Raw genomic sequence first — 18167 nt, forward strand, 5'->3', positions numbered from 1 at the left:
TGAACTCCTTGGAAGGGTTCAGGCCCACATGGATTGCTCTCTGTCTCTCCAAAGCTCTTCCAGGACAGGCAGCACACTGGATTTAAGATGCCAAACTCGGTTCGTTTTTAACCATAGGAACATAATCTGTATCCACTGAAGATTCCATGCATGGCAGATACAGAGTTTCATCCTGGGGCAGCTGAAATGAATTGCAGTAACTGACTACAAGCAGAAATCAATTGGACCAGTTACCAAATGACTTAGTTTAAATGTAAAATTATTTGCTCAGACAGCAAGAAACTATTTACATGTGCTACTTTTGAAATTTACCTCTAGCTATGACCATATGGTAATTTAACTTTTAAATTGTATTTACTGCATTTTTATACTTTAATCAGTCAATGCAGAGCTAAACTCTTCAGAACTCTCCGTTTAAGGTTGAGACTCAAAACATTTGCAGTTTCTCTCTGCCTTTGAGCAGTTGCAATTGTCAGATAATAACAGATCAATCAGTGCTCAACCCTTTGAAGTGTATCTGCTCAAATGTGTCTCCTGCCTTGTACAGGCTGCCGTATGTTTTACTCCAAGTGGAGGCTAAACTTTCCTGCTTTAGAAGTAACGAGCTCTGCTCAATTAGCAGAGCAAGGATTTTTTGAGCATCGCACATAATTAGTTTCAAGGTCTCTAGTTTTAACAGCTATTTGTTAATCTTCTTTATATAGCTGGCACAAAACTTGGGATTCAAATACAACGAAGCAGGCAAATATCTGGAGTACTTCAACTACACACAATCCCAGAACTCAGCTTGGCTTTTCTGAGAAGCAATTTGGCTTCACATTTCAGAAGTGATGACATGGTTACTTTAGGTAGAGAAAGAACCAAGGCTTGCAGAAGGAGGAAATACTTATTATTAGATAACATATTTTTGGAAGTGGCAAAGCAACTTCAGAGAAAATCATTCCATCACTGTATTCTCTTCTTTCTCTCTCTCTCTTTCCTCTTCTTCTGTGTCTACGCCTGCATATATATGTACAGATCTGACATCCAGAATGCAGCAGTGTTCAGTATTTGTTCTTCTGCTCTCTGAATTCTTTCTGCTGTTAGTGTTTTTATGAGTGGACAGGACTTCTAGCAACAGACAACATCTAGAATTCAATCTGTGATGGTGACTGCTGCATGACGACATAGTGTTTCCCTTTGTGGAGAAAGTAGAAGATGATGTGTTTGTATTTCAGCAGGTCTTGGTGTGACGAACAGGAGGTCTACCTCAATGGCTGGCTGGAGCATTTCTTTGTCTCTTTCAGATGTTGGTTTGAGGGAAGAAAGGGAAGAACTGGTCTGTCTTGGAGAAGTGAGAATAGATTTTCTTGTCATATAAGGACTTGGCAAATCAGTGTTAACTACATGTTATGCATAACATTTCAATAAGCACATAAGAAAACAGTTTAAAAATAAATAGGGTTTTTCTCCATTGCAAAGTCTAGGTCTCTGTGCCAGATGAAAGCCAATGGTCAGTGTAGGTGCCCTCCTAAAGAGTGTGAGGGGAAGGAGTCTTGAGTGGGTCAAGACTGCCATCTCTCTCTCTTTGGTGTTAATTGAGCATGGTGGGTTATGGAAGAGAGCAGGATATTGTAGATCTGTATGAGAAGCAATGTTATTTATTCCATAGAGTGTGCCTGTTGTACTATGTGATGTTAGATGGCTGTGTATGATACTGTCAGAAGATACTGACAGGAAATTCCTTAATGGGAAAACTATTTTCTATCACCTCTTCATCATTTACTGGTTTAGAACTCTGCATTTTTTTGTGAGATTTTGTAAAGAACTAGTTAAGCTCAAGGAGTGGACAGCAGGGCTTGTGACACAGCAGGGACATGTACTACAGTCCTGCATAACAAATGGAGAGACTTGTCCCTGCCCCCGTGCCAAGTTGCCTGATGGCAGCCCTGGGCCCTGTCTTGTGGCAGGAGCAGGCTGCCAGTGGGCTGCCCCCAACCTGCGATGATGGAGAAAAACAGAAGGCTGCAAGACATTGATGAGAAAGGCTGTGTGGACTCTGATCCCTGGAGGTGAAGGACCAGAGGTATGGGAGTCTTGTTGGGAGGGACAGCCTGCTGAGGCTCAGCTGGGCTAGGGGACTGCAGATTTTGTTGAGCTGGGTAGCTTAGAATTTCAAATATTACCTGCAGTCTACCGTAAGGCAATTTCAATTCTTAAGTCTTACACACTGTTTTTGCTTTCATCAACACTACAGTCCATTCTGCTCTATCACCACCCCACCCCCCCCCAACCAGTATTTTAATTTATGTCAACCAAAAGTTCTGATTCCGCCTCTTAGGCACGTGTGCAATAGTGAGGTTGTTTCCAGAGCTGCTGGGTCCTTGTGGGCTCTGGTACTCCAGAGCCTCTGGATACCAGGCTGTTTCTCTTCCTGTGCCAATGCATCGACTTTGGAGTCTGGCTTTGCATGCCTAGGCATTGAAACTCTGGTGAAAATGAAGACCAACACACTATCACGAGTGGTCTCCCATTGCTGATGAAAGCTCTAGCTCTGTGCAGCTAACTGCCTAAATGTCATCAGCTGCTTAAAGACAAAGTTTGAATTAATGGCTCTGATTCTGGTGGAGTTTCCTTCTGTCCCGGATATAAACACACTGTCCTAGTCAGAGTTAACTGTTATTTTTAGCTACAACAAAAGTGCATCTGAAAAGCCTGTTCTGTTGCACTTGGAAAATACCAGATCACTAGAAGTGCCAAATATGCTGGGGGAAAAAGCATTCCTGGAGCGGGCTTGCCCTGGACAGCCTGCATGAACTTTCCAAGGCTTCCGCTCCCCTCTTTTCCCCACACGCAAGCAGGCACGCTCACACGCACCCACAGGGAGCAGCTTGGAGCTGCACAGGCTGCTGGTGAGCCCTGCTCAGCGTATCTTTTCTCAAGAACAAATTCAAAGTATGTCCACTACGTTCATTCACCTATTGAATCAAAGCCTCTTTGCCAAGTGGTGTTATTGCTTTGTTTGGTTATAAACAGGTTTTCTTTAAAGGGTAAAACCCCATTAATGGAGTCCTTGTTTTTCTGGTTTTTGAAAAAAACTATGATTACATAGTTCTCATACATGGGTGAATAGATGATCTGACCATAGCCTTTCCTGAAGTTATTGAGGCTTGTCACTAGCACAAGAAAAGTCATCTGTGGGAGGGCATGGACACATTGCAGCTCTCAAATGATTTTGGAAGAGGGACAGGCAATGTACCAGAGTAAAGGAAACAAGTTCTGTAGCACCAAAACGCCTTTTCCTCCAGCAGGACACAGTGGGGGGCTGTTTGGCACAGCCGACGCTGCAGCGTGGAGGACGTGGGCCAGCACTGATGCCGTGGAGCAGCGTGGATGCGGTGCAGCAGCATCGATACCGGATCAGCATGCACGCTGTGGATGCTGTGGAGCGGCGTGGGTGCCGTGGAGCCAGCCGGGATGCTGCCGCTGCTCAGGTGAGCACGGTCACAGGGGAGCCGCGGAGGGGGCTGCCCGCGGGGGTCGGAGGAGGCGCTGGCACCAGGCGGCAGGACAGCCCTGCGCCCGTCTCCCGGGAGAGCAGCGACAGAGGCCCGCTGCAGCGGGACTGCGCTCCCCGCCCCGCAGCGCTCCCCGCCCGCGGGCGGCACGGCCTCGCCTGGCTGCTGCCGTGCCGGGGCGCGTCCCCCTCCCCGGTGTGCGGCGGGGCCACCGCGGGCAGAGCCCACCCCGCCGACGGGCTGAGGAGGTGGCGGCGGTGTGACAGCGCGGCAAGGAGCATGCGTGCGGGAAGGGGCGCGGGGGGGGGAGGAGGAGGAGGAAGAGGAGGAGGAGGGATGGCGCGGGGAGGCGGCCGCTGTTTATTTGCAGCCGGGCGGGCTGCGCCTCGGCAGAGAGCGAGTGGCCGGCGGCGGTCCCGCTGCCCGCCCCGCACCATGCGGGCGCCGCTGCCTCCCCACGCCGCGGCGGCGGCGGAGCCGGGGCAGCCAGCGCGGCGCCCCGCGCCATGGTGACGGGCTCGGCGCGGGGCTCCCGCAGCCGGGACCGAGCCGCGCCGGCCCCCTGCCCGTCGGCGGACGGGCGGCTCGGCGGGGCGGCGGCGGCGGCGGTGCTGGCGGGGCTGTGCGCCCTCTGCTACGGCAACTCCCTGCGGGGCGAGTTCGTGCACGACGACGTCTGGGCCATCGTGAACAACCCCGACGTGCGGGCGGCCGCCCCGGTGTCCGCCGCCTTCGCCAACGACTTCTGGGGCAAGCGCATGGCCGAGAACACCAGCCACAAGTCCTACCGGCCCCTCTGCGTCCTCACCTTCAAGTGAGTGTCCGGCACCGCGGCGGGGCGGGCGGGCGGCTCCTCCTCCGCACGGACCCTCTCCCGGCTCCGTGCCCGGGCGCGGGGGGCGGCCGGCCCCGGGTGGGGGTCAGGGGGAGCCCCGCGGCCCCGGTCCCGCACCCTCGGCTTCGTGATTCAGCATTTCTGCCCGGAGCTGTGCGGGACGGGGGGCGCCCGGGGGCGAACGGGGGCTCAGCCGCCGGCGGGGTCCCGCGGCCCAGCCCGGGGCAAGTTTGCTAGAGAAGAGGAGGGATGAGGCGCCGCTCCGGGGGAGACCGCCGCTCTCCCGGCAAGTCCCCCGCTTTCCCGGCTGTTTGGGAGCAGGTGGCGCCTCTTCCCCGGGCTGCCGGCGGGATAAAAGGGAAAGCGGAGCGTTTCGGAAAGCGCTTTCGACTGGGGAAGGTGCTCACATGATTTCCCCGTGAGGTCCTCCTGTGCTTTATCTCGAGTACTTTTTCTCCGCGGTTAAGCGATCGTGCCAGAAACTTCCCGCGTTGCGTTTTGAAGCAGACCCATAGTCATCCCCACCTTTGTTCTTAGCGCTAAGTGGAGGGGTCATCCCCGCGGGTACCGCGCCGTTCCGTGCATCTCTCCTGGCAGCTGCCAGCCTCCCGTGTGAGTCACGGAGTTGCAGCCTCCCTGCTTCAGATGTTCTTTCCCTGTGTACCGGGCAGAGTTGTTGAGGAGCAGTTTCGGTTTTACAGGAATAAAGAGAAGTTGAGCAGCAACAAAGTGACAGCTACCTTCGCTAATCCTAGAAAGAAAACTCTCGCCGGCCTCTCTCCCCGAGGAGAAGAATTTGTGGCAAATCAGCTCAGTTACAATCCATACAGTTTGTCATTCTTTCCATTAGCTTGTTGTCTTTTTAATTTATTCTGATGCAACATTAACGATGGTGATATTTAGCACGTTTTAGCATTTAGAAATGATACATGTGTTTGCAGAGAGCGGTGCTGAAGAGCTGATGCTCTGGGATCGGTAGATGCTCATTATTACAAACCGGCAGGAATTGGGAATAAAGGGTATGGACGCTGGCAAGTCTGCCAGGGGGACGTGTTACCGGTTCCTGGCTCACTCTGCTGATTGAGTAACTCATTAGCACACTGGATATATGAATAGAATTTCACGAATATGTGGAAACTGAGTGTTTCTGTGAAGCCAGAGCAGTTTTGGGAAATGGAACAACCCTTTGGCACTCCCACAGAGCACTTGCTGCTCTTTGGTTGTAAAGGTGGATTTGGAGCCAAAAGCTGTCTGTATGGGCTGTCTGGGGAAGCAGGGCTGTCTGGGTAAGGCTGGCATGCTTCTGGTAAAGGAAAACTGAATAGATCCTTGTAAACTGGATCCTTTAGAACACGTTTTGTACCTTCTCCTTGAAGGGGGTCTCAGCACATTTCTGTAAAGAACGAAGGGGGAGTAGGTAGTCACAGGCAGAGCTGGTGCACACAGAGTGCCTTCTCCATTGTGTGTCCAGCCAAACTCTTGTAGTTGGGGGGATCCGTGTAATTAATCCATTCCTTCAGCAACACAGCTGGGGGTAATTGGAGAGGGGAGTGAACCTGTGTGTATCACCACTGATCCCGTTGCATACAATTATTTATCAGGGCTGGAGTGCTGGATTTGGCCTCCTAGATCAGGTTGCAGGATTGAGATTGTGATGCTAATGAGCAAAAGAAACTTAAACTTTAATAACAAAATGGAAACTAAATGTTCTAGATCCCATTTGTATGTATTTGAACTGGTTTTGCCTTTGCTATTTGAAGGGGCGTGTGTGTCAAAAAAGGATGAAGTGCTGTCTCTGCCTAGTCCTTTTTGGAAGGGAAGTGAGACTAATTTTGTGAACAAGATTTCATCCTCTATGCTTATAATAACCGTACAGCCAAGACATTGGGTCAAAGGCAGAGTCATTTGTTCACCACTTGGCATTGCATTTGGAATAGGGAAGGAATCGTTTATCTTCCCTGGCTGCAGAGGGAGATTATTTCCACTGCATCCCAATTATCCTTCCAGCTTTCCAGTTTCCACATTCTTCCCATTTCATTTCTACCAGTAGGGTGTCAGAGGAAGATGTTAAGAACTGGGTGGAGTGAATCCTCCAAACCCAGTGCTTCCAAAGAAGCCTCAGGCAGCTTTTGCCAAGCAGCACTGAACCTGCGGCTGAGCCGTGTTTTGCCTGCCTGAGCCATCCACCCCTGCCTTGCCCAGCAGGAGGTTGCTGGTTGCTCTCTGCCTTCCTGCAGAAGGAAAAAAGAATTTACCCTGATTCTTGTAAAAAGCTCAGCAGCAACTGATATCTAACAGAATGGAAATGAATGTTGCTAATACTTTTGTTAGAATTTACTCCACCCACTCAGAATACTCGAGAAAATTGTGTGATGTGTGCAGGAAGGAGGGAAGAGAGGACCAAAGTATTCTGGTATCTTTATGTTTTTTAGATGTGCTCGTTTTGTTTAATTTATCTTGTTGTGCTAATTTGGTCAAATCTAAGGCATTTTAATAGCAGCATGAATCTTTATATCAGCCTAGTGGCTCTGCTTCTCTTGCATGAAACTTTCATCTGTAAAGGCTTGTTTTGTGTCTTGCTGTACTAAGATTAAAGAATCTGGGAGATCTCCAAACTGCATGTACAGAACAGATGTGAAGGGTGGGCTGAAATTTATATCTACAGATTCATCAATCTACAGAAACTTTGTCTCTTTTCTGCCTTTTGTGCCTGTGAGTATGAGAGTAAGAGGCAGGACTCAAGATGCCCTGTGGACTTTTCATTAGGCTGAACATATCCTACATATAAGCTACATATTCCTGAAATGACCGCAATTAAAAAAATTTATCACCCGTCTCTCAGAAAAATCTGAAGCAGACATTGCTGAAATTGTGTAACAGTAGTTCAGTGTCCCTGATGAATTGGGAATCATAAGTGACAGTCCTCATTCCACTAGACTAATGCTCTGGAGCCAAACAGTGAAAAGAGCTCAAGTATTTAACATTATTCACACTGGATCTGACAGTATGAATGATCAGAGGAAAAGAAGAGTGGCCCATGTTACTGGAACCATTAAGCAAAACTTAAAATATTCACAGAATTGCTGCACTCTTTTGTGTGGGTTAACATTGGAAGGGGAAAAAAGCCTTCATATGGACTGTTGAATTAAATAATGTTTGCTTTGTGTCTTTGGACTTTACTTATCTTTTCTCTTGACTTCTATAAAATAAAGGAATGTAGATTGAGTTGGTTCAGAAGCATTCCTATTACACATGGGTAACTGTTAGGTGACAGGTCCAGCACAGGAATTGAGATGGTAGGTAGTGGTTTTGCTTAGTCCTTCAGAAGAACTTCATGCTCCCTTCTCCAGCTGCTGTCAGAGGTGTTTACCTGCAGGTAATTTCTTCTCTAAGAAGTGATTCAATATACTTTTTTCTAAAGAAGGCAACTTTTTGGACTCAGAAGATACTATTTTTTTGGTATCTTCCTTACAAAATGTTAAGATGAAAGGTAGAAAAAAAAAAAGAACTGCCAGTTCTGTAATTCACTCAGGATTTTATATTTAAACTGCTTTCTGTCTTACACCTTGCCTCCACTAACAGAAGTTCACTGAATCATTTATTCCCTCAGTAGCACTTAAGTTACTCCTTGTTTCCAGTGGTTTTGCAGAAATGTTTCTCAGCTGCTGAAGCAGAAGGTGCAATCCTCAGTGCTGTCTCCCTCCCTCTTTCTCTTTCTGTCTGCCAAATCCCCATTTAGATAGATTCTCCAACCCAGAAACAAACAGGTGATGAAGATTTGGTGTAGTCAGCAGCACAGTGAAGGTGTGCAGTGGTAGAAAATGGTGAGAACGAAGCCTTTCAAATCCCCTGCATGCCAAGATTTAAAGACTTTTAACCAGATATGAGCCACTTGGTTTGCAGGTGGCTGAGAAGTGAAGGCCCTGTGTGCTCAGCCTCCTTGGTGGTGCCGAGGCAGATGCTGGTGAGGGAGGTGCCTCGAGTAACAGCTCACAAGGGACAAAAGGAAAAGGCCATGTGGCCATGACAAAGACTTGGGAGGATGGCATGGCAGGGAAGCACAGCAGACACCTGATCTTCCTCGAAGGAGGTGGGAGTGACTGTTCCGTGGGAATGTGCTTGTCTCCGTGGGAAGGGTGTAAGAGTGTCCACTCCAGCTGCTGCTGGTGGCCTAGGAGGAGAGGAGCTGAAGGGGGAATAAGCTGCAAAAGGGAAGGCAGCTCTCCCGCCAGAAAAGACGTAGACACACAATTTGTGCAGAGAGCCATCCTACTAGTACTCTAGCTGGAAAAAAAAAAAGTGGGAAAAAAATTAAAAAATCTGGGCTGTGCTCAGGTGCACATGCACAATGGATAACCTTCCAGGTCTGCCCACCAAGGCTGCTAGCCAGTGATGGCTTGGGTATGTACCTGCCTGGGAAGTAAATGGGGCCCTTCAGCAGTGGCTCAGTATTCTGGATTGGCACCGAGAGCCTCATGTGAGGCTACCGGTGGCTTTGGATCAAAGCCTTAAGTGGATGTGAGCTTGGGTTAGATTCTATAACTCACTGTCAGCGTTCTGATCTGTCTAGTTGTTTACAGCTGATCCTTCTGTTTTTTCAGCTGTATCAGTGGCATAAGTTTCAAGGACAGGGAGCTGAAGAAAACCAAAACAACCTGGGGAAGGAAAAAAGACCTTACATTTTCTTTGTTACTGATTTAATGCTATATTACATCTTGACATTGCAGGGTAATATAGTGGAGCTATAATGTGTCAGGTTAAATACACAGTGCACAAGTATTTTCTTCACTCTGTACATCACAATGTTTAAGATTGTGTCAGTATTTCTCTTGTACAGCTTAGTCTACTATTTCTACCCACGCTGTGGCAGTCACTCTCCACACTGCTACTGTGATACCTGCCATGAAATTGATGCAGTGCTGGTGTAGCCACACTGGATGAGGTGGACTTTGTGAAGAAAAGCAGATGCTCTTGTAAGACTGGTTGTGTTAGAGCTAAAATATACAGACACATCTTTAAGCCCGTAAGCTTTTCTTCTGACTCAGAGCAGAATGCCTTGCTGCCATGTAGGTTTTTTCCAAAGCTTGGTGCCTCGAAGCTTGGGTTTTTTTCCCCAGTTCCAAGTGCACAAGAAGTCTCCCTCACAAATGGAACTTTTGTAGCAGGTGTCTGATGTTTATGGTCATTAAGTTTGGGCTGTGTTTCTCTAGGGTTGCTTGCACTCCCTGGAAGGAGGATAGGACTCCCATGAAGGGTTAGGGGAAGCTCCCTGCCTAGGGATGGGGAGTGCAGACCTGGCTGGGGGCTCATGCTGTCGTGCTGCTTGAAGCCAAGCCCAGAGATGAGGATTTGCCCAGTAGGAGAGGTGTGTATAAAGCATGTAGGATTCTGCCTTCACATTTTCTCAGTCCTGAATAAAATTTGCCTGTCTCTTGAATGAAAAGCCTTTTATGAGGGAAAGAGTTCTCTAATTCTCCTGAACGACTTGGCTGAGGTGAATGCAGTCATGCTTATCTTTGTTGCTTGCTTTAGTGGTGTCTGGTGTCTATTTAACACCTACCAGTTCCTGGGGATTTTCTCTCATCCGGCATTCTGTTCCTCTTGCACCAGTGTCACCCTTAATTTTCTTTGGCCATCTTTTACCTAAAAGGCTCAGCTTTCGACCAGCTTTCTTACCCACAGGAGCATCCTTGTCAATATTCTTTAGAGTCCATGGAAATAAAGTGCTCTGGCTGCTGCTGGTTAGCTAAAGGCATTTCTCTGCATTTCCTCACTCTGTTTCTGACTGCTTTCCTGGACTTTCTCTTTATTGTCTCACAGACTTGAAGAAAGAAAGGGAAAAGAAAAAAAGGCTGTTCTCTTTTCACTCACTATACCTTTTTTTTTTTTTTTCTTTTTTCTTTGCTTCTTTATAAGTTAGAATGGCATTTCCTTCACGGTCTTCAGCTTATTTCAAACTTACTTCAAATTTGGTGAAGAACTGTTACATTCAGTTTGAAATACTGTCTTTAGGACTAATAACTTTATACTAGATTTTGGTTACTATTGCTTTCTCTTCTTGATAAGTGACTGTCCTAGCTTGGTTTTTGATCACATCTCATCCCTTTCTTTCTCCACACTCTGATGTATGGCTGCTGAAGAGTTTCATGAGATGTTTGTCTCCTCAGCTCTTGCTGAGATGCTACTTAAGAATAATTTATAAGACAAACTGCATTTTGTTCACTATCTAGATGAAATTACACCTGGTTTGTCAGTTTGCTTGCCATCAGCTGGGTTTTTTTCTTCTCTAGTTTTCCAAGGCTGCTTGTGGAGGCAAAGTGTGAGTGGTGCTCTTGTTATTCATAACAGAGGAATGATCATCAAATCACACTTTCTGGGGTTTCGCTAGAAAATTCTGCCGTGGCACATTTGCCACTTTCAAGGTGCTGCTTCTTCCCAGTCTAATTGTGTCTTCTGTGTTCTTTTCCTACCCGTGCTGGAAAGCAATAACCTGCTTTGAATGCCTGCACTTAACTAGTGCTCTTGTAAGTGATGACTTCTATTCTCTGAGGGAATTGCTGTAGCTTGGGAATTGATACGGCCTCTGTCTTCTCACCCTTTGCCATTATAGCAACTCAAGGACCAAACCATTTAAGCCTTATTGTCCATATAATTCTTAGGCATTGTACTGTACTATGGAAAGATTATCAGCACAAATCAGCACGAAGTGCTGTTGCACTTTGTGGTGGAAACTGGCCATTGCACGAACACCACTGCAAAGGGGCTTATTTTCTGTTTACTGCTGCAGGTTTTTCATTAATCTTTGAGCTGTTTCCACATACAGCTTTAACCATTATTGCCACTGCTGCAGCTGCACCTCTTTTGGAGTGCAAATGCTCGCTTTCCTGGCACGCAGTACATGCATCTGTGGAGTTTATCAGGAGATTCCACCATGCGCTGAAAGCGGGTATTACTTTGCATAAAGTTTGCCATATTTAACACACAATTTGAGCAGGAAAAGATCATCACAGGAAACTTAATCCATCCTTATATATTAGATTAATTTATATAAATCTGCATATGAGCCTTCCTTTATAAAAACTGGGGGTGGGTTTATGAGGTGTGGGATGCTCTGAGACTTTCCATTAAGTGTTACTTGCTATAACAAACTACCATTATTATCCTATGCATTTCTATTTCATAACATGTTGTGTTTCATTGTTAGTCTTTTGAAAATAATAAAACAGATTAAACTAAACAAGAGCTGCCTAGGGATAATAACAAAGTCTAAAAAAAGAGAAACTCTTCAATTATGGTTTACAATATTAATAAATCATAAGAGGCCTTAAAAAAGGTTGAATGAGTCTTCATGTGTACAAGTGAATGAAAAGCACTATTTTAGAGCCTGGGGGTGGGGTGCTGGTGATTATATACTGTAACTGGATATGTATGGGATTTGTCTGTGAGCATGTGCTCTTGCAGCATAGACTCCTCTGGTTCTGCATCTGTGAGGATGAAGTCACTGAGTCCCACTCCATTTCCAGGCCCTCTTTGTGGGGAATTGCTTACCCAGAATGGATGTGTCCCTGTCTGATAGCTTCTCTGGAGGGCAAATGGTTACCTGGGCATGCTGACAGAGGTTACTTTTAAGAGACAGAATGATTTCCTTTCTTTTTGAGAGCTGTTGTACAGGCTCTACTCAGTGAACCTTCAGCAGCTGGTGCCTGTGGAAGTCTCTCTTTCTGAGAATGAAGCTGTGTAATTCCTTTTCCTAGAGTGGATGGTGGAAGAATGGTAGAAAAACTACTGCAGGTGGCAAGGCAAGCTATACTATTCCACTGTTCCTGGAAAACATCCATTAGCCTTAAAAAATCAAGGGATTTCTTAATTTTGGTGTACCTCCTGCATGGGCATGTAGTTTGGGCAGTGCTCTGCCTTGGGTGTGACATGCTGAGCCACACATGCTGCAACACTGGGGCCCAAAAAGAGTGTTGAGTCTTGGCTTGAATCTGTGTTTCAGCACAGCCTCTCTGTCCTGATGGGACATGTGATCAGTGCTGAGATTTCTGTAGTCAGTTCTTATTTTGGTGGTGACGGGGGGATGCTGGTCAACTCTATTAGAAGATACCTGTCAATGTCACCTAGTACTGAGAGACTTCTCTTTGGTGTACATGCTCTTCTCCTTCTTTCCCCTGGGTCTTCTGAGGGCCTTTGCATTTGAACTGCCATTTGCCATTTTGCCCGAGGTTTAGCAGAACTCTGCTTCCAGGGACTCGTCCAGCAGAGATGTTAGAGCAATAAAAACTCTTCTCCAAGTGTTTCACGGGTGGCTCCTCTGAGGAAAGACCTCCATGTCTGAGATGGTTGTATCTCCTCTTTCAAGGGTCTCCATTCCTAGGAGAGACATCACTTGCTGTGTTCAGCCCCAGATCTTTAGGATGCAGTTTGCAAACACATCTCTGTTTTGAGGAGCAGCCTGTTCAAGCAGCCTGGCCAGCCCACAGTATCTCCTCTCCTCCCTGTGTGCTCTACCAAGGCCATAAGATATATCTGACAAGTTGTGCTTTAGCTCAGACAGAAGCTATGATCTTCATGAAGAAATGGCTAAGGTCTTCCAGCCCACTTGATACAATTTTCCCCATTTGTGGGGCAGTAAAAGTATGGAAATATGAGGACAACACCACCCTCACCTCCCTCCAGTGGAGTACAGTTTTTGCTTGCCAAAACTTCTGTTTATGAACATTATGTTGGAGAAAGACCACTTCTTCCTTAAGTTTGAGATTCCTATCTCTGTTTTACTTCCATTGTTTGCTGAACAGTCTGCTGTGTATAATTGCTGCATGCTGCTGCCAGTAAACAAGACTGACTCTCTCTGTTAGGGTATTAAAGATTAAGAGGGGAGAAGTAATGTTTTATTTACCCATCCCCTTCTGCTCCCTTGCCCAGGAGTTCCTCCACAGTTCCTCTGTGGTGGAGCAAATTTGGCGTTCCATGGTAGGCTGCCTTTTGTCCCCCATGGGTGTGTGAGCTGGGGAGCTTTGCAAAGGTCTTGTGACTTGGATTAGAGCTGTTTGAAGACCCAGACTTGCTCACCCGTTTGACATACAATAAATTTAACCACTGCTGATGTTTCAACATCATTCTGCTGGGATTGTTTCAGGACAAAAGAATGTTTCCTTCATTGCCATGTGGCCTAATTTCTTATGACAAAGAGCTTTAGCAGCAAAAAGCACTGGTGTGAATATAGCACCTGCACACACTCACGTTTAGTGTTCATGGACCACCAAAGATGGTATTTAAAACATACTTGCAGTCTGATTTTGCTGTTTAATGGAAGAGTTACCTGAATAATGTGGTATTATGTTTGTGTTTTGTTCTGCTGTTTTTTATTTATTTAAAGAACGCACGGGGGAACAGCCAAGCTGCGAGGCTGATGCTTTTACAGAGCTGTTTTTAATAATTTGCATCAGGTAACTCACAGCTTACAAGCCTCATTGACTTGATGTTCACCCTAAGAAGGGGCCTGAAGAGCACACCCTGCCTTTGGGATAGGGGACCTGATGGGGGCAAGAAGATCCCTTGCCTACAAAGTTCTGCCTCTCCTGCCAGCAGACCTGTTTTGCAGGATGGGAAGCGGTCAGATGTGATCTATGGAAATTAATAATAGATTTTTCAAGAATATTGTCAGGTATCATAGGTTTGGTGATTGGTTCTCACAACTTGGCCAATCTCTCCCATTTTGGTGTATGAGTTCATATTACCTGATATCCTGAGCACTTGCCCTCACCTGCCTTCATCTGCTTTCTCCAGAAATCAGGTTGCCAGATCACAACTTTGGCATTTGAGGGGGAGCAGTGGATTGTGTTCCAGCTGATTTGCAGCCAGAAATGATTCATTTGTATAAAGAATGTGTCCTGCAGAGGGTCCCTGCCATTGTGTACATCTGCAGGTGTCTTGGAGTGAACTGTGGCTCCTTTAGGGCAGGGTGGCCCTGTGCTGCCCCTTGCTCCCCTCAGCATGCTGAAAACAAGATTCAGGCCTGGGGGTTCCCACTGCTGCAGCGTATTTGCAGCTGAAACTCTGGCTGGATATCTGTTACTGCCATTTGTTGTGGTTTGTCATTCAGTGCTGGTAGAAATAAGGGAAAGTGATGGATGTTGGTGCCCTGAAGTGGCTTGCAGGAGAAATGGGATAAAAAAAGAAAAAACCTCAGACTCTTCATGTATTCTTGAATCACGCAGACTGATGTCTTGTCAAAATGTAACTGCATCAACCCATACTTCAAAGTGAAAGGTCAAGTCATGCCAAAATCTCACATTCTGCGAACTCTCTGGGTTTCATCTGTTACCTCCACAAACACTCCAGTGGGAGCACAGCAGGAATGCACAAGTAAAACTGTTGGTCTGGTAAAGTTAGACTGACCTGGAAAATTCAACCCAGGACAGCTAGCACTTCCTTGCTTAGGAATAAGAAATATAGGGAGTTATTTAGAAAAAAAAAAGCTGTCTGGCTCTCACAGACCTCTTCACACCTCCTCTGTCTCACAAAAAATACCTAAGGTGTTTTTTTATAGTAGCAACAGCTCAGTGGCCTTGCTGTTGCATCGTGCTTGTCATGGGAGACCTGGAGTCTCTTAGTAACAACAGGAAGGATTATTGACCCTATAGCATATTTACAACTGCATGTAAAATATTTAGATTGAGTCTTCTTTTCACTGGTTATCTTGTCGTTTGTGTAAAAAAAAAAAAAGCCCTTCACCATTAGTTAAAGGACATTTTTCCAGATTCTTTGCTCATATATGGAGTCTTCCCTAGATAGACACCATGTGTATGTGTGTATATTTGTGTGAGTGTATATATACATATATATATGTCTGTACATCTGTACAGATGTTGTTAATACTAAAGAGAATTATCTTCAACTGCATGTAAGGCAAAGCTTGTCAGCAGCTGTTAAGCAAGCTGGCTGTAAAAAACAGTGACCAGAAGAATGTGTTAATACACGCTGTCAAACAAATGTCATAACAGCTTGTTACATTTTATTTTATTTTAATGATCAACACAAATAATAAACCCTAATTGTCTCGCTGAGTCTAGGGTGATGTTAGCTAACTTATCTTTGCTATCAATGTCCTTACAAAAATGATGCAAACTATTAGACAAGCTTCTTTATGCCAGTAAGGCATTTAAATACAGGCTTAACCTTCAGTGTGTGGCACTATTTTGAAAGTTAAATGGGAATAAACGCTCATGGTATGCCAAGCAGATGCTCCAGTGCTTTACCAAGTCCTTGTCTTGGCTGTTCCTGGGCAAAAACATCTATTCTAGAGCAGAAAATAACTACCCATATTGTATAGCTGCCACATGGCCAACAGAACCACAGAAGGTGCCAACAGGGAAATAGGACAAGTGCCGTGGTGTTGGCCAGGGTGATTTGCTGCTAAGGAAGCACAGGCATGGTCTCACTGCAGTAAACTGCGCTGGGAGGGCACAGGACTCTCCCATCTCTGTCAAAAAGGTTGCCAAACACAACCACATAATATAAAAATTGGGGAAATAGTTTCTCTTTAATCAGATAAACCAGAAGTTTAGAGTGATTTTCAGTAATTAGTTTAATAGCACTAACATTAGATGGCTGCAAATGGGGCAAAAGGCATAATTTAGAGTATTTGAAAGATGTCTTGCTATTGCAAGACCTCTCAAATCTAGTAATGGTTTTGTTTTGTTTCCTTATAGATTGAACATATTGCTGGCTGGCATGAACCCCTTCTATTTCCACGCAGTGAATGCAATTTTACACTGTCTGGTGACTCTTGTGCTGATGTATACTTGTGACAAAGCTGTGTTCAAGGACTGTCGACTTGCCTTTGTCACGGCGCTGTTCTTCGCTGTGCATCCCATTCACACCGAGGCTGTAAGTATGTGCCACCAAAGCTAAAAATAAACTCATTCTTCAAAATTTTAGGGGTTTTTTTAAGGAAATCTCTGAGTCATACAGAATGTTGTACTTGTGATTTTTTGCTGTGGGGTAGCAAAGGTGAGAATGTACTCTATTTAAAATAATTTGCAGGGGTCATTAGGAAAAAAGTGTATTAATACTTGCGGTCTTTGTGCTCTGGCACTGAATTCCAAATGATGGTCCTAATCAGCCATGCTGGGAATAAATGGACAGTCGTGAGTCTTCTGAATCCAGAGACCTCAGTGAGGCTGTGCTCTCCTGCTGGGGTATTGTTGCATGCCTTCAGTCATTTCCTATAGCCATCAATTTTAGGGAGAAAAAGTGAAGGGAGCATTAGTGTGTATTCTGGACGAGCCCTCTCAGACAGAGGTGATGTGACCCATGGATTAATTTATATTTATTTCAATTAAAAGCTCGGAGAATCATCTTCAGAAAAGAAGTTGTTAACAAACACCAGCATAAGTTTACAGAGCAACAGCTCATATTGGGCATCTTTCCCTTCATTATAAGGAAACATTTAAAGACATAATCATTCCAAAGCTGCAGTCTGTTAGCACGAGGAGACACTTCTGTAGCTACAAGGAGTCTTGCTGCCTTTGAGAAGGAGAGGCAATGTCCAGTTCTCCACACTGTAAAATAGAAGTACACTTATTAGCTGAGATACCACTGACATCACACTACTCTCATTCCAAGCCTTTGTAAATGAGGGAGGGAAACAGCTCCTGTGGCTGAGAACTTTTGAGGAGAGATTACCTTAATAACAAAAAGCCACAAGCTTTGGAGTTGCTCCCTGTGCTGCGTGTGTGAACTAATCAGCTAGGCTCCCTTTGATAATACAGCTTTATATTTTGAGGGAGGTTTTAGAAGAGGCACTCTTGGAATTTATTTTTGTCTGGGTTAGAACTTTAAAAGGTTAAAATAAATGCCAGAGCTCGGAATATAACTTAATTATGTAATCTCAAAAGGGGTGAAATTTCAAAGGGTCTTTTATTTGCTTTATGGGTGATTTTTAGATCTGTATGAAATAGGATATTGAAATAACTGTAAAAAAGAGTGTTTATCCATTCTTCTTCAGTATTCCCTTTTTTATAATAAGATTTTGTTAATTAATATGTAGAAAAAACTCTCACAAACTCAGATTGTTCAGGAGCAATAAGTTCTATAACACTATCCCTTTTTGGTGATAAAGTTCATTCAAATGTTACTTATTATATGTCTTTAACAAATTTCAGTACTGGGAGTTGGATACCTTTCTCATCTAAGCCTTATTATACAAAATTAAAGCAGATCCCTAAAACTGGCATTTTCTGTGTAATTGTATTAGTATTTTATTGCGTAAAGAATGACTTTACTGTTGGCTTACTCATTTGTTTTGCCAAGTATGCAAAGAAATGCAGCAGACAAAACTGAGTGTATCCTACACTATCCAAGTAACATTTTGCTGTGCTGGGGGAGGATAACACTGAAAGGTCAAAAGCTTAAAATAGTAGCAGTGAGCATGGATTGTGGAGGCAGTCACTGAGTGTTTTAACATTTTTAGATGTGTTTTTACACCTGTGTGTCTCTTTTCGTTTCAGGTAACAGGTATAGTAGGCAGAGCAGATGTCCTTGCCTGTCTACTCTTTCTGTTGGCTTTTCTCTCCTATAATAGGTATGTGATAACACTGTGAGATTCTCTCATCTGAGGAGGGGAGCAAAGGCAAACCTGTCAGTGTTTGATGGTTGTTGGCATAGGTCCTTCCCACAGCACTGCTGCGTGGAAGCGTCCTGGCCCCTGCTTGCAGCCATGGTGATGCTTGTGAGAACAAAAAAACATAAAACCAGAAGTCAACATTGACAATCCCTCTTCCATTGACGTTGCAGCTGACCACACACCAGAGGAGGGCTTGTAAAACTTA

At 45.2% G+C, this 18167-nt stretch overlaps 1 protein-coding gene across 3 annotated transcripts in view; it reads left to right on the forward strand.

The window, feature by feature from the left end:
• The first annotated feature begins 3357 nt into the window (after nucleotides 1-3357).
• Nucleotides 3358-18167, forward strand: part of TMTC1 (transmembrane O-mannosyltransferase targeting cadherins 1) — a 139449-nt gene continuing 124639 nt past the window's right edge. For 2 of the 3 annotated variants that reach the window (XM_042050475.1, XM_042050477.1), the window contains exons 1-3: nucleotides 3358-3473; nucleotides 16047-16224; nucleotides 17847-17920. In XM_042050475.1, the coding sequence (XP_041906409.1) occupies nucleotides 3373-3473; nucleotides 16047-16224; nucleotides 17847-17920 (353 nt within the window). In that variant the 5' untranslated portion in view covers nucleotides 3358-3372. Of the gene's footprint in view, nucleotides 3474-4003; nucleotides 4312-16046; nucleotides 16225-17846; nucleotides 17921-18167 lie in introns of those variants that run through there. The other variant, XM_042050474.1, reaches the window with a different exon arrangement.

This window comes from Corvus kubaryi, unplaced genomic scaffold (assembly GCF_017639235.1).
Source record: "Corvus kubaryi isolate FWS band 111438036 unplaced genomic scaffold, C.kubaryi_AGA036_p1.0 74, whole genome shotgun sequence".
NCBI lineage: Eukaryota > Metazoa > Chordata > Aves > Passeriformes > Corvidae > Corvus > Corvus kubaryi.